This window comes from Platichthys flesus, chromosome 1, assembly GCF_949316205.1.
Source record: "Platichthys flesus chromosome 1, fPlaFle2.1, whole genome shotgun sequence".
Taxonomy (NCBI): Eukaryota; Metazoa; Chordata; class Actinopteri; order Pleuronectiformes; family Pleuronectidae; genus Platichthys; species Platichthys flesus.
The window spans coordinates 9,437,072-9,457,854 of record NC_084945.1 but is presented as its reverse complement, the minus strand read 5'-3'; the positions used below and the strand labels follow the sequence as shown (position 1 = coordinate 9,457,854).

The following is a 20,783-nucleotide window of genomic DNA, read 5'->3' as shown; positions in this document are numbered from 1 at the left end:
CTGGTCATGTGAACCGAGAGAGTCAGCGCTGAGCAGTCACGTGAGAGGCCTCCTCCCCCTGTTTGTGTATGAGCTCCATTCACAGCAGCGGTAACACACTGATACACACACACACATAACACAACTCATCCTGAGGAACTGCAAGTAATACACGGAGTTGTTGCTGATAGATGATGTTTTTAAAGACTTTAATAATGTAGGTGATGGAATTAAGGAGTAAAGAGACACCGGATGAGAATTTTTTTTTGTTTTTGCTTGTGAATAATATTATTACGTATGACTTGAATAATGTATGTGAGGCCAACAAGGTGTAAAGAGACATCTAGTGAGAAAAGAACGAGCTTCCAGGAATTATATTACAATCTAAATTCTCGCAGGAGTGGCATGTCAAGTTTATTAAAATCTAAAGTGATTAAAATGTAATAACATTGCAGGGACAGTATAAACAGACCAGATGCCGATTTAACATTTATCGGCCCCCATTAGTTGATTGGTTTGACACATTTTCTCTGCCGTTACGTTCAATATTCAAAATAGAATTTAAAATAAAATACTTATCTAATGTAATAGAGAAGCTGTGAGGGGGGTTACTTTAGGAGAGCACACTTGAACACAAGACGTGACATTTTGCATTAACTTGCATTCAACGAGGACAACCTCATCTCGGACCTTAACCCGAACAGTCACCGTTATCATAACCTAAACCTAATTCTAAAAGCAAGTACTTATCCCTCAATATGTCGTCACTTCATACGGTTCATACTTAAGGTGGCCCTCACAAAGTTATAAGTACAAGTACAAGTACACACACACACTGTACAGTGTCGGCTGCAAGTGCATGTGTTGTGGGCAGTCAGCTGACACCTTCGTCAATTCACGAGGGGGTGCAAAACCCTTGAAGGAACGCAGAGGCTGCTCACTTGCTGCTGTCCAAGACTGTATCAGGACCCTGCCACATTCTCCCTGCATACTTCTGCCTTGCTCTTTAACCAGAGACGCACAGTTTAGTCGTCTTAAATCCAGACTACAACGCCCGAGGGATTTTAAAGATCTTTTGCTAAAGTAAAGGATAAGCTGCATGTTTCTTTCTGTGATAATGAAAGTATTGAAAATTTCCCTTTTTTATTTTCAGTTCCATCTTCCATTAACTTAAAGTAGGAGTCACTTTCTTTTTCAATGTGTTATATCTTGATTTTTAAAATGTCATAAATACTGGGCTGATATTAATAAGTGTCTACAATTTGGCCTAGATAAATTTGTATCAGATTTCTTGACTGTTTAACTGGTGCTTCTCTAGTTGACATAGTTTGTGTTGCTATGTAAAACTGTGTTATGTTTATTTCTTTTGACCTGAGGCAGGGAATTAAGAATACACATTACATTGGTTTGTGGTCATGAGGCTGCTTCCTTTTTTCTATTTCATTTCCACAATAAGAACAATAAAAAAGCACGTGAGATTGTTCCGCCTTAACGGAGGTATTTGCTATTTGCTCTACTGAGGGTCATGCTAGTTATTCTATGTTTTAAAGCCCAAAAAATTGCAAGAAAAAGACAATCCTCCTTGTTATTCACTTGCCTAGACTGGTCATGATTTCATTACTATTAATTTGTTCATATTTTTTATTTTTCCTTATCTTTCTCATTTAGCAAAAACTGAATTGATTAAATTCAATTAGATTGCAGATGTCAGCATGAATAATCGCTTGGCCTCTGCCACAGCCCAACAGTTCCCTTATGAAACAGAATTCAAATTCAATAGATCATCAAGGTCCTTGAGTTACTCTCTGAGAAAATAACGAAAATTTTATACCGCATTTTTCCACCAAGTTTTGTAGTAATCCGTTCAGTAGTTCATCTGTAATCCTGCTGACAAATAAACAAGCACGGACACAGAGTTCACCTCCTCAGTGGAGGCGACAAGCATCAACTGATGACCCACAAATCAAGATCTGAATCATTAAATATCCATTTATTCAAGTTCACTTTTCTCACTCGTACATAGAATACAATCTGATCTACAAAAACATCAGCACATGACATTGGACATTTGGACATTTTGGTCAAAACATACAAGAAACCCAAAGACATACCCAAGTGGCTTGTCTGCAAATCATTTAGCATCTGTGTTACAAGTTATAACCCCCCCGTCTTCCCCTCCCTCATCTGACCCAGCCCCTCTGGACCCCTTCATCCATCCTCACGTCTCATCATGTCCTCAACAGCTGCTTCTCTGCCAAATCACGCAACCAACCAATCAGATTTACACTCAGCACTGTATGCAGCCATTCATGTGGAGAAAACCTTGAACAGAAATTAAAAACCAACAAAAAAAAAAAATCTTTAAACTCATAACAAACCAACTACAGTAGAAAATAAGCGATTTTTTTTAGAACAAAGGGATGCGGGGGAACAAAAATCCCAACCCGGAGGAGGAAAAAACAAAACAAAAACAGAGGAAAGTGCTCGTTATTTTCAGTTGAGTTTTGCATTAGCAGATTTGTAAGTCACATAAACCAACCATCAACCACCTGGGCCGCTCCTCCAGCCCCGTCTCACAGTCCCACAAAAAGATATCGCTGGGTGGGAACTGAACAGCCAAGTGTCTCTCATCTCACTGGAGCTCTGTGTGATCTGGACGCTGTGTCCAGGACTGTGGATGGAGGGAACGGTGGGCACCAGAGGAGAGCTGGGTGGCTGAAGGGCTGTAATGCTGTTTTGTGGGGGGGCAGCTGTCCGCATGCTGTGAGAGAAGCATGGCACTGACAATAGAGCCCCCTTTAGGCAACATAGTGGTACTGGTTTGGAGTTTCCTTGTCACGTTCCATGTAGTCTCTGTCTATGAGCGATTCAATGCGCTTCTTAAGATCGCCCGGCTGGGGAGAGGAAGGCAAAGCAGGTGGTGATGAGCTTTGTGTGTGTGTGTAAAATCAAAATCAAAGGAATGAGAAGCTTGAGAGGCCTCACCTTAACAGGGAACTTTAGCTGGTTGTAGAGCTCTGATACGAGGAGGTTGTGACTCAGGGTCTTCCTCATCTTCATGATGCGGACAACAGCCGCATCAATCTGATACTGTCGGTCTTGGAACACACGTTCTGTTGTGCTCACCTGCTCCTCTACCTGTGAGGGGAAATTGGATTTTAAATATGAAAAAGTGTGCCCTGGCTGAGGAGGATACTTTGATGAATGAAAGAAAGAAAGGAAGGAAGGAAGAAAGACATTTGTGAGTGTTTTTACCGTCTCCTTCATCTGGATCTGGTTGATCTTGATGCGGAACAGTTTGTGTTTAAAATCATTGTTGGAATTAAAGCGGTCTCCGTCCTCCACATCTTTCCCTCGAGGGTTCTTGTTAAGGACTCTTGCTTTACCGCATGCCAGGGACTGCAGTGTACGCTTGAGCTCTCCCTCCTCTGTGCACGAATAGACAAATGTCAGACAGTGTGATACAGCAGGTAACTCTCTCCACTACAGAATATTGTACCACATATTCAAAGACATAGTATAAAGCATAACCTATGCCGGTCGCAGTGCGGATCTCATCAATGCTGAACTCCTCTCCCTCATTAAACATCAGCAGCACCAGAGTCTGGAACAGGGAGACCTGCAGCTCCTTTTTGCCCTGCAGGAGAAAGCGATCATTGTAACTGCAGTTTATCAAGCTGTCTCTCTCTCTTCTTCATGCCCCATTAGAATTTACCAAGCGTTTACCTCTTTAAACTCTGCCTTTAATACAGCGTGACCCAGGGTTGGCTGCCACTGCAGCTTCCTCCCACTGTGCTTCCCCAGGTAGAACAGCTTGAACACCTCCTGGAGTTTGACCATCTAACAAAACATAGAGAGAATACATTTGTACCAAGTTGATGACCAACATCACTATCATCAACATACAAAGAACACAGATATTTAGTTTTGACTGTTTTCCTCAATAACTTGACTTCATGCACAAATAGTCATAAAGATTCTTACCTCTGCGGGCAAGTGGACCTCCATGGGCGTGTATGACGGCCAGTAGCCCATCGTCAGGATGTTAACTGTAAGTTCTATGTTGCTGGGTTCACTCTGGTTCTGCATATACTGAGGAAAAATATCATGTCAGCTACGAATGAAAAATCCATTTAAGCCAGTACAGCAGAATTAACACGCACACATGGCATCAACCTCTTCAAGCTGCACTTGTTTTCCTCGTACCTGTTTGAACTGGATCATGATGTCTTTGGACAGCTCCATGTCCTTAAACATCCCCTCAAGCTTACTGGTGAATGCTGCTCCGCATTCTGCAACCACATTCAAATTTTAAGTTGAATCTTACAGACAGGACAGGTAATGACAGTTAAGGGTTATGCGTCGTTAAGTACAATAGACCGCATGTAGATCCATTTCTTTAAACTGTCCTTATGAATCTGAGAAATTAACTGATTAATTGCGACTTGGTAATAAAAGCTATAAGAGATCGGACTGGAGATTTTACCGTGCTTGAGTTTGGAGAGCATGGACTTTTCAGCATCTACAGAAGCACTCTTGCCGACAAGCAGGCGTTTGGCCAAGTCCTTCTTATAAAAAGCTTCAAACACGTCTTTACCTGAAAACAAGAAAACAGATATCAAGAATTCTCCTCAAAGTCTAACAAGCTTCAAGGTGGTTAATTAAAGTAATTGACTGAGAGAGAAAAGACAGACATATACATAAACACTGCAGGCACTCACACACACAGATGGAGAAGTGTAACTGACCATGAATGAAACGAAAGATTATCATTATCTTGTCCAGGATTCTCTCCAGCTCCTCCTCTGTAGCCTCCTTGTTCCCCGCTCTTAACTTAGAATCCACATATTTAGCTGGATAGGAAAACAAAAACGCTGTTATCAAGACGCAGAAATCATATCAACCATGTTCAAATATGCAGTTCTGAAAAAAACAACAGCCGTGATGTACAATTTCTTTGTCTGACCTACCAATGAGTTCTGCAGGTTTGTTCGGCCTCTTGTTGATAAAGGTCTCAAAGGCTTCCTTCATGGCGTTGATGAATCCCTCGCTCCTTGTGAAGCAACTCTGTGCCACGTTGTCCATCTTGTCCTTAAAGTCCAGCAGGTCCTGCACCATGTCCTTGTCTTTCTCTGGAGTGCACACAATCTCTCCACCGAAGGTCTGAAAGCAGAGACCGTTTACAATGAGGTGAATATGATGCATTCCTCAGACAGAGTATGTTTGTTGATCTACAGTATGTGTTTACCTTGATGTAATCCCTCCAGAACTGCAGCAGTGTAGGAAGTCCCCCCTTCACCTTGCTGAAGAGCTGGTAGAGGAGGGCCAGCTCAGTCACACGGTTCTCATCAAGCAGGATGCCCAGACCTGCCACCAAAATGTTACAAATTACTGCATACATTCATTTATATATATATATATATATAAATACAAACTGTAAGGAAAAAAACGCTGTATCATAAATAATAATAAAAAACAAATCCATAAGTTGGAAAATGAAAGGATGTTTATAGCTCGACAAGAAGAGTAGATAGCATTGTTTGTTTTGGTCAAAGACAGTGGTCGGGTACATTTTAATCACAACTAGTTCACAGAGAGCCAGAAAACAAACGAGTTAAATAAGCCTAAATAAGATTTGAAACAGAAAGAAAAAATCGGTATTGTTTATTTTGAAATGTTTATTCCCCTAGCGCAGTTAAATAAATATAGTCCACATTGACACACACAAAAACACATGCTAATGTAAAGGACTTTCTAAATTTTTCCACACAAACACATACCCTTTTGTAGCATTGCAGTCATATGTTCTCCTAAAAGTTGTTTCTCAACACAGCTAATTAGAGGTTTCCTGTGAAATCATAAGAAGAGAATGAGTGGGAGGGTATAAGCAAGCAGGTTCAAAAGTCAAATAGATATTTATAAGTTCCTGCGCAACAAGCTCTTCACTTAGCATCGCTAATCATCAGTTATTTGTTTCCATTTACTCTCTGAGAATTTGTTTGCACATGAGATGGATGTTATTATTTAATGTTAATTAAGGAACACAGTAAGCCAGTTGAACATTAATTATTAATATTATTATTATATATATATATATATTGAGAAAGAAAACAATTACTGAGTGCTCTGGTCGAGGTAGCTCAAGATACGATCATTCTCCTCCTCCAACCGACGAGCCACATGATGCAGATACTCAGGCACCTGGACAAATACAAACACACATATTCAGTACGTTCGTCAGCTGAAAACACATCCTTGGCATTTTGTGTAATACGGGTCACTGAGGACTAAATGTGACCACATGACACATAGATCCATTGAGATTCTCACTCACATCTCTCTCCTGCATCAGCCGCTGTCCCTCTGCAGCGTACAGACGATTGGTCTCAATCAAAAATCTCTCTTCGAAGGAATCTTTGTAAACCTGAACATGAGGATCAGGAGATTAAATGACGCGTGTTCAATCGATCTACTGATTATTAACAATGCTGACCAGGGGATCAGGTACCTGCAGGTCTGACAACATGCCCAATAGGCTCCTGAGCAGACTACGATCCACTGTCTCCCCGTTCCGCTCCTGTTCTACCTGCTCCAGAATGCCATCGACGGTCCGCTTCTGCACCGCACTGTCACTTACAATGTGGGTACGGAACAGCTCCAAGCCAGTATCCCTGCAACGTACACCTAACATCAGCCTCCACAAAACACCTTAACAAACAGAGTGATTTGAATAAACTGTAGTTTTACCATATGGAGGGGAGAAGAGAATTCTGAAGCACGTAGGTACGATCCAGGAAGAGAAAGATACTTCGGATCATTATCTATAAGCGAAAAGTGGAAGCAGTCTAAGCGTTAGATGATTTACACTCTTGCAAAGCAAAGTGCTGTTTAAATATGTGAATGTGACAAACATCAAACCTTACAGTTTGTCTGCAGTGGTCCTGCCAGCAGCGATTCATTCGCTTAAGGAAGGAAAGGTTGTCCAGAGACTCTGTGAGATCCATGTTAAGGAAATTATCTGTCATTCACTGAAGTCATTCAACTAAAATATTGAATGACCATTCATCTCAGGAAAACATTTTAATCACCTTGGATGAATAAACACGTTTCAGTGGGCTTAATATGTATCCTATTCATAAAAAAGGATATTCTCTGAACTGGTAGATCTGGGCTTGCACATGATCTTCACAGACCTGCCGTAGCTGCTTGTATAGCGTGGGGGAGACTTTATAGGAACACAGGTTCTCCACCGCCTTCCAGAAAACAAAGATTGTTAACAGCTCTATGCAAACAGCCAATGTCCCCCATATTACAGTAGCAGACATAAAAGTAGAGATTCTCTTCAGACAGATGACCGAACTCAGGCAACTCACAGATTTCTGCAGGTGAACTTTAACCCTGACCTTAAATTAAACACTAGCATACAATACAAGTATGTGTTGTATGATCTGCTGAAAGATCACGTGTTGGAAAACAAGTAACTACAAAGCATTTGCTATTTCATGTTGTGTGGTTGCGCACTGACAGTTTTCTACAATCCAACATTTCAAAATGCTAATCGAGGCCTGAGAAAAATCCTCACAAAGAATGGGTTGAGAAAGAAGGTCGGCAAACCTGATAGAGCTCCTCCAGGTTGTACTTTATAGAGGTGCTGTTCTGAATGGCTCCCACCGCATCTCGTAGCTTCAGCCATGTGTCTTCAGTGTAGTTCTCTGCTAGTTTTGGCCTGTCTGTTTCAAAAAGTCCGCAATAATGTTCATTTATACCCCCTCCACAACAGGACCGACATACTAACAACAACCCAATCATCCAAATGAAAATTATAGAAGTTTTTTAACAACTTTTTCCACTTACTTTTCTATTTCTTTAAAAAAGATCAAACAACTTCCCACTTACTGCTGTCAAAGGCAACATTATATCTGTCTGGGTTAAATATATATTACTTGGATACACAACAATGACCTAAAGCAGGAGCATTTCATACACCACACACTTTGGACCCTTAGATAAGTTGGTAAAAACAAAAGTTGAATGATGGGAGGAGGTTTTGTTATGTCAAATTAAATGTAGTTAGATATAGACCTCTGGTATTTTGAACTGCACGGCTTGTTTTTTACTTTCTGTAACGTTGCGAAATTCTGCCTTTTTGTTGATTTCGCATAGAATAATTCATGGATCTTGCTGAGAAGGAATAATCTGACATTTAGGGGTCAGGTGTGTATGTGTGTGTAATTTGAAGCAGATCCAAATAAAAATCCAGCTCTAGTGAAGTTAAACGTGGTTTCATCAGAGGACTGTTGGGCCTTGGTGGTGGTTTGTAGTCTAACGTCCTAGTTTAGGTTAAATATTTTTAATTGACATGAGAAATTTCCAATAAGGGTCCTCAGTGCCCCCTGCATTGATCAAACTGGGTGAATACCTGTTATATAACAAGGTTATATGTCTTCTATCATTGGACCCACACCTGGAGGGCAGTGGCTTTTTTAACACAGGCTACGTCTAATACCAGATGTGCCAAAACCAGATAAAATAACTGAGGGGATAACCCCCCCAATGTGCTGTAATGAAAACAAACTCTGTGGAAGAAACAGCCTAATCAACACATCCAAGACAGCATGTTACACTTGACCTACGTAACTCAAACCACAGGCGAACAACTTTTTCGTTTTGACTGTACGATCTAACAGTTGGCTCACATGCTCTGCTTTGAAAGACAACGTAGGAGGAGATCGATCGTCCAACAATACCTTTGAAATTTTTGATCACTAACTTCTTTGAGGCACCACTTTTGCCTGAGGCCACGGCGGAGGTCCGGCCCATCCCGTTGGTGCTGTGCTCTGTTATGGCAGAGAAGCTGGCTCTCTTGTCCTGTCGAGTGTCCTCTGCCATTATCAGATTAGCGCTATGGCTTAACGCTGTGTGGGTCCAAGTGTTATGCTAAGTAACCGCGGGGTCTTCCCTCTGACACAGCACGGTCCCTGCCGTGGGAGCAGTGGTCGGACGGCTCGGACACTCGCAGTCGGCTCGACACGCACTCGCAAACTAACTCAGACTAACGTAGGGTTAATTAAACAGAAAACATAACTGCGGTCAGCTACATAAACAAGCTAGCAGTGTGTTATCTGAAACTGTAGCCCCCTTTAGCTTCACCGGCTAGTCCATGCTAGACTCCGCTACTTACACGTTTTAGCGAGTTCAGTTATTGTGTTTTGCGACAGTACAGCAACACATAACAGCGACACATTCAGCGGTGACACAACAGATCCATGTTTTGTTGGTGGCTTTCTTTAGCATGTGGCTAGCTAGCACAACAAAATGGCTTTTCTCAGGCAGCTCTGTTGGACAGGTGCATCCTGGGTGAAAAGCGGCGGAGTCACGTTCACGGACCGTTTGGGATTTTTAACGGCTTGTTAACGTTTTTTCAGATTTTCCGACACACTGGTTTAACACGAGGACACAAATGGGACATTAATAAGGATTGTGTAAATAAATAAATGAAGGAATAAATTTAGGGATAAATCCATGGACGAATCCATAATAAGTCAAAATAAAACCCCAGAAATAGCCTTTTTTCCTCACAAGCTTTATTTATTTATTTGTTCATTCTTTCATTCATTTATTTGTTCATCTTTATTGTATATAATTTGACCCGGCGTGTTATTACTTTTGTAACACGTTTCATTTTGACTATCAATACCTAGAGCACATTTGTTTAATATTATCATATTATATTTTCCAACACTATCCCATTAGAACCCATTGTTATATGGGGAACCATATCATTCTTGTTTTGAAAGTCGTGTGTATCATTTTTAATCCTGGTTTCTCGTATAGAATCAGAGACTATAGCCAATTAAACGTAATCAAAGCTATTGTGTAATCAACTTTACTGTTTGTACTATGCAGCTTTTAATTGGTAAGAATTGCAAACTGCAAAAAATAAAAGTTAGTTCACAGATTTTAACACTTTACTCTCTGATCTCAGGTGGCTGATTGTGTGTTTGTTTGCTTGTTTCTTGTGACATTGTATCTCAAAAAAGATCCATGACTCTAATCTGATTCGAAAAAATGAATTTTTAAATGTGTTAACAAATCGTCAACAACCCCCTCCCACAGTCTTGAACGCAGCCCCGCATCACCTGCAGCCAGCAGCGGCTCTGTGTCACTGGGTGTTTTCTACGGGACGAGGAAGGAGCCAACGCCGCCGTTCAGGCTGTCATTTCCGCTTGTCGGTGCGGTGCCGACCCCCAGCAGCATGGAAGAAGTCATCCTCATGTGTGAATCTATGTCGTGGCCGCTGTTTCTGGAGTAGAGAGGCTCGCCTGCGTCTGGTGAACCCGCCTGCCGTCCTGAGCGCTGCCTGCAGCGGTAGGTATGCTAACAGCTCCCGGGGAAAGTCGGGAGAAAGCTGATGCGTAAGAGCATCGTCTCAGGGGGAGAGAGGACGGGTGGAAACAAGCAACGAGCCGCTGGTTCTTTTTGGTGATTCAACAGCACAGCTCCTGTGTTGACATCAGTAACAACCCATCCTTTAGCCACCCTAGAAACGTAGCCTAGCTTCATTAGCCTGCTAGCATGGACATCACTGGGGAGCAGTCTCTGTAAGCTAACGTTATCTAGCTAACTTATTCGGCTAGCTGGCCCAGGAGCAGCTTAATCAAGTGTAAAACCGACAACACCTTCCTCACATGTATAATATATGTTACTATCAGTTGACTCCACCTCCTGGCAGGTTGTGTTAACCAGTGGACTTCGTTTTGTTGCTATTGTTGGCCTTTGTGGGTTTGACAAGCTACCTAGCGTTAATGCTATTAGCTGTCAACACTGGGAAATGATAATAAAGTGGATTATCCGCTTCTATGTAAAGAGCAGCAATTTACCTAACCAGCACTGAAATGAATGAGACACCCTTGATAATATTTGCTATTGAAAGAAACCTACTTTCGTCTAAGATATAAATAGTTACAGATGTGAATAAGTGCTTGACTCTAAATAATACGTCAAATAAAGTTCATACACAGGCAAAAATGAAAAACAAAGCAAAACACACACTGCAATTGATATTAATGTATATCAGAGAAAATACATTATTAACTGATTAAATAATAAGCACAAACCTATGTTAACAGGAAGTTATTAAACCCTGTGCACAGTCAAATGTCTAACGTGTAACACACTGTGTTGTGACAGTCACCTGTTTTGTCAAACTCACAATGATGTTAATGGTTTACAGAAATAGTGTAAAAGATCACATTATAGTTTACTAATACCATAACTCCAGATATTTGGCATTTTATAGTCTTTATTCAGAGGAAAACCAGTCAGAAAAAAGAAAACCTCTGAGCTTCCTTTAAAGCAGATTGAAAGCGTCCATACCTCATTATGACTCAGATATTGCCAGTGAACTCTTAATGTTTCCAGGACGTGGTTTGCACTACATTCTAATATTGATTGTTTTTGACTCGACTGCAGTTTTCTTGATGCCTGTCTGTTTTGTATCCTCTAGTGTAGATGCCTTGGCTGAGATGAGTGTGAAGGCTTTTGAGCTTGTCCCCGCTGTGGAGCGAGATCTCCTCATGGGCGACAAAGCTCGGATCAACATCGAGTGCATTGAATGCTGTGGGAAGCACTTGTACGTGGGCACCAACGACTGCTTCATCCACCACTTCCTGCTGGACGAGGTCACGTCTTCCAAAGGGAAACTGAGTTACTCGCCTCAGAAGCTGCTCCACAAATACCTGGGCCTCAAGAAACCAGTTGCTGAGCTGCGTGCTGCTTCTGCTTTGGAGCGCCTGATAGTACTCTGTGATGGAATCGTGTTCCTCGTTGACATGGTGACGTTAGAGACTGTGCCCTCGGCTGCAGGAGGCGGAGCCAAGATCAGAGGTGTTACGTCGTTTTGCATTAATGAGAACCCGGTGAACGGTGATCCCTTCTGTGTGGAGATGGGAGTACTCTCCTCCAAGCGGCGGACAGTGCAGATTTTCATGGTGTACGAGGACAGAGTCCAGCTGGTCAAAGAGGTGACCACTCCTGAGCAGCCGTGTGCTGTCAGTCTCGATGGTTACTTCTTGTGCTTGGCCCTCGCCACACAATACATGATCCTGAACTACAACACAGGAGCTTCTCAAGACCTCTTCCCTTACAACAGTGATGAGAGGAGGCCGATTGTAAAAACAATCGGCAGGGAGGAGTTCCTCTTAGCAGCACCAGGTGGTCTCGGTAAGTCGGTAACAAAAACAAGGTATCTGCAAGTCTTTGAAGATCCTTAGAAGCTTTCATATAGTTTTAACTATCATATACAAAGATTCTGAATGTTTTTCTCGTCTTCCATGGTTGGTAACAAAAGTTATGGCAGATCTTAAATAATTTGATTATTTCTTAATTGGTTAAACCATCCATAAATGTTTGGTCACTTATCTAGGTCCACCTCACGCAAACTATTCTTCAATTTAATTTGGTGAACCCTGCTAAATTGTTGCTAGAATTTTAATTATTAACCGTTTCCAGCATTTATGTGTGGTCAGCGTTGGCAACCCACAGTTATTATGCACAGTTTTTATCATGTAATAAATCAAAACCAAACAGGCTTCATACATTTTAACATTAACAAATGTTCACTACCTTTGTCCCCTGCTCCCTCCAGGAATGTTTGCCAATGCAGAAGGGGTATCTCAGCGGGCTCCAGTCAACTGGTCAGAGAGCGTGATTGGTGCCGCTGTGTGTTTTCCATACGTGGTGGCCTTGGATGAGAGCTTCATCACCATCCACAGCATGTTGGACCAACAGTTAAAACAGACCCTTTCATTCAGGGATGGACACATTCTGCAAGACTTTGAAGGTAATAACACATGATGCTTTCCTAGGGAATCAACCCGTCGTTTAATCAAACCACTTATTAAACAGATGAAAGAGTAATAATCGAATTAATGTCCATGCCTTTTTTACATCATTCATTAAACACCGTGACAGGTTTAATGATGAATAGTCAATAAGCTCCCTTAATAATACACACTTGTGTGAGATGATGTAAGAACAAGGTGAAAGAGGTCGTGCCTCCAGCAGGTGTAATAATTAACATGAATCAACATTGTTGCTGTTTAGGACTTGATTTCATAAACCTCACTCGACAGGTGTGGTGCCACAAAAGGCTTTTTACATATTTTTTCAGATATGCAGTGATTCTCCAGGACCTGTAAACTTTTTAGTGGAAAGCATTTGTTTTTGTCCATCTGATTCATAGGGATGTGTTCTTTTGAGGAAAACAGGCTGTCTCATTAAAATGCAAGTTTTCTGGACTGAGCCACCAAAATATTTTATAAGGAAGCTGTGACAAGCTGTACACTGGGGTCTTGACTTCTCTCATGGGATCTAAAGCACGGGCAACCTTTTTTCTATTCCAGAACTTCTTTCAGTGCAGTGGCAGAATAAATAAATATTACACTACATAGCTTTAAAAACATGCAACTGGGAGGCACTGGTAAACTCACCTGTACTGCAGGTTCCTCCACTTGTTTGTTGAAATATCTACAGTTCTTTGAAACTGACCTTCCGGCAAAAGCTTGAATCCCCCGGCAGCGGCCGCGATTTGTTTCCGATCCAGCCTGTGCTGAGTATCTTTCCCCCGATTCTCTCTTCCCATTTCATGCTTTCTGTTCACTGTCCTATCTATAATATAAATGCGTGAAATGCCCATAAAATATCTGAAGAGAAAAACCAAGCAGCTGAAAGATGATAAGCTTTGGAAAACAGACACAACATTCATCCTGATAGTTGATGCTCAGAATAAAAGCTCTGGAAACACTGTCAGAGTGTTTTAACATGCTATTTGTTACCTCTGGTGTCTGCAATCATTCAAAAATGATATGTAAAGACTAAAGCCACCTGTGATATCACGATACATATTTCTGGTTGTGTGAGAGCGCTGCTGAGGTACTGACCTGTGAGTCTTGTATTTTTTATAGGGAAGGTAATCCTGGCTTCCACTAAGGGAGTGTACGTCCTGGTGCCTCTGCCACTGGAGAGACAGATCCAGGACCTACTGGCCAGTCACAGAGTGGAGGAGGCACTCACCCTCACTGAGGGAGCACAGAGAAATATTTCCAAAGACAAGTTCCAGGTAACAAACTGTATGTTTTAGATTTTAATGGCTGCATTGAAACGATGAGTCATAGTCAATACAGTGGCATTGGTATCATATCACTCAATGATATTATAACTTTAAATTAATCTGAATCATACAATTGTTAGTATTTTATCTAAACTATACTCTCATACTGTCACTTTCCGCATGTTCAGATTTTGCACAAACGAATCCTCCAGCAGGCGGGCTTCATACAGTTCGGCCAACTTCAGCTTGTAGAAGCAAGAGAACACTTCAGGTAAGAGTCATTGATCATTTACCACCTTTTGTTCAAACATCATTTGCTGGGTTGTGAGATAAAATTAAACCATTCACACCCAAGGTTTTATAGCCTGGATGCCAGACGAACTTAGCCCCGCCCACAACATTTTAGGTCGGGAAGTTCGGTCTGGAGTCGCTCCGTTGGGGAGAAATTATGCCCGACCGGGCCAATCAGATTGTCAGGGCGGGCTTTATACGATGATGGACGGCTGATCAACGGTAATGTAATCAACCACGTCATCAAAGTGCCCTTGGGTTGAATTCGTTTTCAACAAACATGCCTGCCGCTGGAGAGCTGAGATGTGTAGATGCTGCCATTGAGTCTGTTTTAGAAGACATAGACAGCTCATTCATTTTGAAAGAGGAACAGAGAACGTGGAGGCGACGCCAAAGCACCGCGCTAATCCCTATCGCGCCGGTGCTTGGCTGTTCACACCGGACACTGAAGCGACGCTGAACCGTCGGGCAGCGCTAATAATATCACCCGTTGATCCAGTAGATTAAAAGCATATACTTACTTGTTGCTCCAACATTAAGCAACAGCGTCCCAACATTTGTCTTTCTTGGTGTTGTCTTTATACAACATGTTCCGAGGATCATACAACTCACTGCACTTCTCCACTTCAATTATTAATTTAATGTCATCCATGTTGAAGAACTTCGCTGTTTGCTCTGTTAAATGTCGGGTGTCGGGGGTAAATTACGTATTCTCCACTCAAGCCTATGTGGAGAATACGTAGCCCCCTCTCTCTCTCTTTTTTTTATCTGTATCACTGCTTGTGTGGCTGTAGTGGATGGGCAGAGGGGGACATTTAATAATGTCATTGGTCAAATTAAAACTCCAGGACAACAGAAGGGGACTTCAAAGTATGGGATGCATATTTGATCATTTATATCATATAAAATATGTCATCTATATAGTTTAAGATCGTTTTTCAGTGTGTTTCCTGGAGCGAAACACTCGCGTCAAGCGCTAAAAATAGACTCGACGCCGAAACGATCACTGCACGGGGCGAGGCAGCCTTGGTGCAGGGCGGCGTTTCAGCCTCCGGTGTGACCGGCACAAAGGTTTAACATGGGAGTGGATGGGAGCCGGCTGTTATTTAAGGCTTGGCGCTGCGCTGAAGCGTCCGGTGTGAAACCGGCGTTAGTAAATAACTCACAATGCGTTGCTTAGCATACGTCACATACTACGTTGCTCTGATTGGTTGTAGGTCTATCCAATTGAGCGACGAGGAAATTTATTTCCTGGTCAGTTGAAACACGCCCCATAATCACAGCCCAATGGAGCGGTCTCAAACTCACATTCTGACTAGAATTGTGAGTCTGACAACGTCAGGCTAAAGGTTTTACTTGAAAAGTCAGAATGTTCTCGCATCTACAAATATAATTTTAGTAATTCATTTTTCTTGAGCGTTTAAATTCTTCCTTTTAATTACCATTGTTGATGCTTTTGACCCTCACATGCCTGCACATATTGAGCTGTGTGCGTTCAAGGACTGAAATCAAATCGAAAGTTGAAATAAATTGTAAACCCTTGAAAAGCAGTCATACAGTTTACAGGGTTATTCATTAGTTACAATCTTTTCATAAGACCTATTTTATTTAGACGTCAGGAGCTTTGCTCTCTCTGTATAAAGTGATTTTGGAGATTTGACCAAAGCTGATGGCCCATTGTAGTCCAAACTGTTACAGCAGTAACTGATGTTTATAGCTCCTGTAGTTGAACCTTTAGTTCCATCTCTTTGTGATTAATTTACGACTTCATAATTTTATGGATGCCACTGCCAAGGAGGTCATGTTTCCTGTTTCAAGGTTTGGCCACGGACAAATATTAAGGATCAAGCAGTTTTGAGTTATGGTGTTCATTTCTTGATTATGTATCAATATATATATTTTCAGGAAGGGTCAGCTGGATGTGCGAGAGCTGATATCTCTCTACCCTCTACTGCTGCCATCTTCCTCTTCTTTCACTCGCTGCCACCCTCCTCTCCACGAGTTCGCCGATCTCAACCATCTGGCACAGGGGGACCAGGAGAAGGTGCTGCGGTGCAAGAGATTCCTCATCAGTTATTTGGGCGAGGTAAATGGAGAAAAAATGTTTTTTTTGACACCAGATTTTGCAGAGTTCACATGACAGACGTCCTTGTTGCACTGTTAATGTGTTACAAAAAGTATTTCTTCATCCTCACACACAGGTACGAAGCACAGAGGTGGCTAATGGTTGCAGAGAGGACGTGGACACAGCACTGTTAAAGCTGTATGCTGAACAAGATCACGACAGCCTTCTAGACCTGGTAGCTTCAGACAATGCCTGCCTGATGGCAGACAGCGTCCCGTGGCTAGAAAAATATCACAAGTATGTATGCCATCATTTTCGATTTAACATGCGCCTTTTTAAGTTCATATAATTTAAAATGTGTGAAAATCTGTGAATTTCAACACTGATACTGGCGTTGACACATGAAAACGGTTAAATTAAAACATCACCCATTTATTTCGACTCCAGATGGACGGAGTTTGTTAAATATCGTCTTATTATTTGAATTTGGTTTGAGTGTTTTATTAAGATTTTAGTAAAGTAGTGGTCTCAATTTATTCATCTCCTATTTGACTTAACACTGTGGTAACTGGAGGAGGAACACTCTTGTGGGCACTGTGGGGATCAGTGTAATTTCCACTAATTATTGAAAATCTTACAGGGACGACAAGATTTTGTTGGGTAAATACTTTTTTTTGCCCTCCACAGTTAATTCCCACCCGGGTAAAGCTCCAGCTCTGTGCCCAGTTTAGTTAATCCATTCAATTATGTGTTACAATATTTGAGTCTTGAAGGATCAGCTTTGCCTCATTCGTGCTTCTTTCTCCCCCTCTTAGATATTTTGCACTTGGGCTGCTCTATCATTATAACGGTCAGGATTCAGCAGCACTTCAGGTTTATACGCCTACACATTTGCCCATCATTGATTCCTACAGAAGAATCAGCCCCAATATAATGTTTGACAATGTGAACTTATTTGTTTTTCTTATGTTTGTGACAGTTGTGGATTCGTGTGGTAGATGGGGATCTGCAAGACTCAACAAGATCTGATCTTTATGAGTACATTGTGGACTTCCTCTGCTCCTGCTCCAATCAGGACCTTGTATGGAAGTATGCAGACTGGGCCTTGCTGAAGAATCCCACCGTAGGTTACCTGTACATTAAATGGCCTCAGTAATGTTGTTGAAGATTAGTAGGGCCAGTCAACTTGGCCTTAAGTTGATCTTTAAACATGTTTTTCTAATATTGTACATAAAGTGGTATTAACATGCCTCTTTTTGTTTGTAGATAGGCATCCACATCTTCACTAAGAGACCTGTCTGTAAAGACCACCCACAGTTGAATTCTGACGATGTCATCAGTTACCTGGGAAAGCACAGCCAGGCTCTGCTTCTTTACTTGGAACACCTGGTGCTGGAGAGAAAGATACAGGTACAAATAAAAGGATGAATTATCTGCTGTTAATGCGGGTGAGAGGCTTTGCTGAGAGAAGGTTTCTTCTTCAATTTCGTATTCAGAGAAATTAATCAAGATATTACCTCCATGTTACCCTTTGAGGATTTAACTTCCATTTTGTTACATTACAGCAGCTTGCTCGAAAAGTTCATCTTTTTTTTGTTTCTCCATGTTTGCGGACGCAGAAAGAGAAGTTCCACACACACCTGGCTGTGTTGTACCTGGAGAGGGTCTTGTCTCTGCTCTCACAGTCCCCCACAGATGAACAGCAAGTCAGCAGTGCTAGAGACAGACTCCAGTCCCTGCTCAGGGAGTCCAACCTCTACAGAGCACAGTCTCTTTTAGGTGAGACACGTGTTTGTATGTGAATAAAGAGAGATCTTTCTGTTGCCGTCACAACTTATAGTAAACGTTTTTTTGCAATATTTTAACCATCTCTTATTAAGTGACTAAATTGTTCTGGTGTTTAGCTTATCTTAGTACAATCAATAATTGTTTTGTCCTAAATGTAATGCAGACTTAAGTGCAGTTCTGGATTAAAAGCAAATCCTCCAGAACTGTATGACCTTTTTCCAAATTGGCTTGTAAAGTCATCGTGCAGGTTTTGACCACTGATGTTTTGTGCTCTCTGCTCTGCTTAGGTAAGATGGAGAACTGTGAACAACTGCTGCTAGAGCGTGCAACACTACATGGGAAACTGGAGGAGCACGATAAAGCTCTGCATATACTGGTGCACAAGCTCAGAGACTTCCCTTCCGCCGAGGCCTTCTGCATATGGGCATCGTCTTGCCGGGACAATGCTTATCAGCAGCAGCTGTTTCACATGCTCTTGGGAGTTTATCTTGACTCGACGAGCCATCCCGGAAAGTCCCAGACTTCAGCAGAAGGTGGCAGTGGAGACTTGGAGATGGCAGCGGTGGACCTCCTTAACCGCCACGGCGAGGTGTTCGACGCCGCCCGTGTCCTTCGCATGTTACCAGAAGGCTGGTCGATGCAGCTGCTGCGGCCCTTTCTGGGTCGAGCGGTCAGGGCCAGCATGCACGCCTGCCGCACCTCTCAGATTGCTGTGGGGCTTGCCCACTCCGAAAACCTTCAACTGCTGCACGACAGGGTGAGAAATGCATAATATAATATATCATTTAATAAATGTGCAAATTAGATGAATAAATGCATGTGTAGTTTAAAATGCTAGAGTTTTTGGTTAAGTGACCAATTTTGTTTCTTTATTCAATCTTTTATTACTGACTCTTCATACCTTTTCCAATAGATTATGCAATCTTGAATAAACCAAATAAAAAGCTAAAAGTAAAAAAACATTAATTGGCAAACATTTTTATCCTTGAATGATTTTATGGTGTCACCTTCGTGTCCACTGCTGCTTTAATTAATTGTCACCCTTCTGTTGTGTGTTTTCTCCTCCAGTTGAAAGAGCGTAAGAAACCCATCTTTGTGTCTGAAAAGAAAGGATGCCACCTGTGCCACAACACCTTCAGTGAGCCCGATGTGGTGTGTCTGCCCGGTGGAGTGCCTGTCCACACTCACTGCGTCGCCCAGAGAGTAAGAGACTCTCCCACAAAGAGACTGTTAACTAATAACAGTAACCACACGTGAGACTCGATCCTTTAACCTGTCATGTGATTTGTGATCAGTGGCACCAAACTAAAGCAGGACATGCTGCGATTTGGGATGGCTGAGGACTGAGGGGGTAAACAACAAAAAAAGCACAGAGCACACTTTGCCAATGAAGAATATGCTGTGGAGTTAATGAGAGATGCAAACAACGCTGTTTTGGCCTTTGTATGTGTGTGAGGGAGAAACCGATGATTTCAGCTATTTATTCCTGTGCTTCAATAAAACCACACTTTCAGATTGCAAGTTTTTATAGAAGTAAAAACACAACATCTAAGTCATCTTGCCGTTTTTAATATATTTAAACAAAGACGGGCTGCTTACCTTTTTTGTGAGTTCAGTACTGTTTCCGTCCTTGTCTTCACACTTACAGTTTTACACCTGAATCTAAGAAACCGCTTGAAATACAGAAAACTCACAATATTTGAATTATTTAGAAATATTATTGAAGCATGAACAGTATCACCAATGGTATGTTTTACGGCTGATCAACTCATATGGGTAACATATTAACAATGTCCTAACTTGCTCATTGAAATGTCATGTTTCAGTCTCTTGTTCCTGAGATCTGCTCTCGGTGCTGCTTTAATTTCTCCCTCATCCATTTGGGTGGTCCAATGCTATTGACAATATTTCAGTCAGTGACTTAACGGCAGCAGTTTATTCCAAACCTTTTCCATGTTGAATGTCCTGTTTGTTTAGATTATAGCCCATTAATCATCATCAACAAGTCAGTTGTGGAGACCTTCTAAAAACAAAGCTCAAATCAAATGAACTACTGATCAGCACACATGGCAGCAAATATTACGGCTCAGTTATATTGTGAAATAATGTTGAAATCAAGCTTCAGATATATTTGTTTGATATCAAGTTACTGAATGGGATCGTCACTGTCCACCTGCCATCGTGTTGTTTGTTTATTACAAACAATAACATAGATAAAGTTAATTTGAATCCTGCTTCTGTCAACACTAAACAAATGTCCTGTCAAAATGTGCGGCTGATAAACTTCTATAATGTGTAGTAAAAGAGGTAATTTGTTCCAAACAGGTGAATAAACATTGTCAATCAGTATCTGTGAGTATTTCACTTATTTTATTCTTATCTTGTAATTGTTATTTTTGTGTTTAAGCTGCAAAAAAAGATTCTGCCCACCAGATGGCAGTACGGTGTAATCTGTTGAAAAACAAATGCAATCAACCACAGGGTTTTTATGGAAATGATTTAATGTTCTTATCTAAGATTCTGCCCTGGATCTGAATGTCTTTTTATTAT

At 41.6% G+C, this 20,783-nt stretch overlaps 2 protein-coding genes across 5 annotated transcripts; one reads left to right on the top strand and one right to left on the bottom strand.

Annotated features, from left to right (window-relative positions):
• Positions 1 to 1,954: 1,954 nt before the first annotated feature.
• On the bottom strand, positions 1,955 to 9,346 carry cul4a (cullin 4A). 2 transcript variants are annotated; one of them, XM_062381406.1, is made up of 20 exons: positions 8,727 to 9,346; positions 7,594 to 7,709; positions 7,129 to 7,232; positions 6,903 to 6,972; positions 6,727 to 6,800; positions 6,488 to 6,650; positions 6,314 to 6,403; positions 6,098 to 6,180; positions 5,760 to 5,827; positions 5,228 to 5,346; positions 4,950 to 5,142; positions 4,728 to 4,832; positions 4,466 to 4,576; positions 4,186 to 4,271; positions 3,964 to 4,062; positions 3,706 to 3,819; positions 3,511 to 3,616; positions 3,235 to 3,407; positions 2,965 to 3,117; positions 1,955 to 2,873 (listed from the first exon to the last, which is right to left on the bottom strand). In XM_062381406.1, the coding sequence occupies exons 1-20, from the start codon at positions 8,866 to 8,868 to the stop codon at positions 2,778 to 2,780; spliced, it is 2,265 nt and encodes a 754-aa protein (XP_062237390.1). In that variant the 5' UTR covers positions 8,869 to 9,346; the 3' UTR covers positions 1,955 to 2,777. The 2 variants fall into 2 exon arrangements, with proteins under 2 accessions (XP_062237390.1, XP_062237379.1); XM_062381395.1 differs by having other exon boundaries at positions 3,964 to 4,071; positions 8,727 to 9,345.
• Positions 9,347 to 10,121: 775 nt separating this feature from the next.
• tgfbrap1 (transforming growth factor, beta receptor associated protein 1) lies at positions 10,122 to 20,582 on the top strand. Of its 3 annotated transcripts, none has more exons than XM_062381360.1 (13): positions 10,122 to 10,347; positions 11,491 to 12,201; positions 12,626 to 12,820; positions 13,944 to 14,098; positions 14,278 to 14,360; positions 16,286 to 16,466; positions 16,582 to 16,742; positions 17,261 to 17,318; positions 17,425 to 17,568; positions 17,712 to 17,855; positions 18,065 to 18,224; positions 18,521 to 18,990; positions 19,302 to 20,582. In XM_062381360.1, exons 2-13 carry the CDS (start codon positions 11,505 to 11,507, stop codon positions 19,488 to 19,490), a joined length of 2,637 nt encoding a protein of 878 aa, XP_062237344.1. In that variant the 5' UTR covers positions 10,122 to 10,347; positions 11,491 to 11,504; the 3' UTR covers positions 19,491 to 20,582. The 3 variants fall into 3 exon arrangements, with proteins under 3 accessions (XP_062237344.1, XP_062237341.1, XP_062237353.1); XM_062381357.1 differs by having other exon boundaries at positions 11,486 to 12,201; XM_062381369.1 differs by having other exon boundaries at positions 10,122 to 10,351; positions 11,486 to 12,201.
• The last annotated feature ends 201 nt before the right edge of the window (positions 20,583 to 20,783 follow it).

Bases quoted from the DNA above. Each gene is read 5' to 3' on its own strand.
- tgfbrap1 (XM_062381360.1), top strand. From the start codon at position 11,505: ATGAGTGTGAAGGCTTTTGAGCTTGTCCCCGCTGTGGAGCGAGATCTC. The intron at 14,361-16,285 runs GTAAGAGTCATT...ATATATTTTCAG, and splicing joins GAAGCAAGAGAACACTTCAG to GAAGGGTCAGCTGGATGTGC. The intron at 18,991-19,301 runs GTGAGAAATGCA...TTTCTCCTCCAG, and splicing joins TTCAACTGCTGCACGACAGG to TTGAAAGAGCGTAAGAAACC.
- cul4a (XM_062381395.1), bottom strand. From the start codon at position 8,868: ATGGCAGAGGACACTCGACAGGACAAGAGAGCCAGCTTCTCTGCCATA. The intron at 4,577-4,727 runs GTCAGTTACACT...TCTTGTTTTCAG, and splicing joins AATCTTTCGTTTCATTCATG to GTAAAGACGTGTTTGAAGCT. The intron at 3,820-3,963 runs GTAAGAATCTTT...ATGTTTTGTTAG, and splicing joins AGGTCCACTTGCCCGCAGAG to ATGGTCAAACTCCAGGAGGT.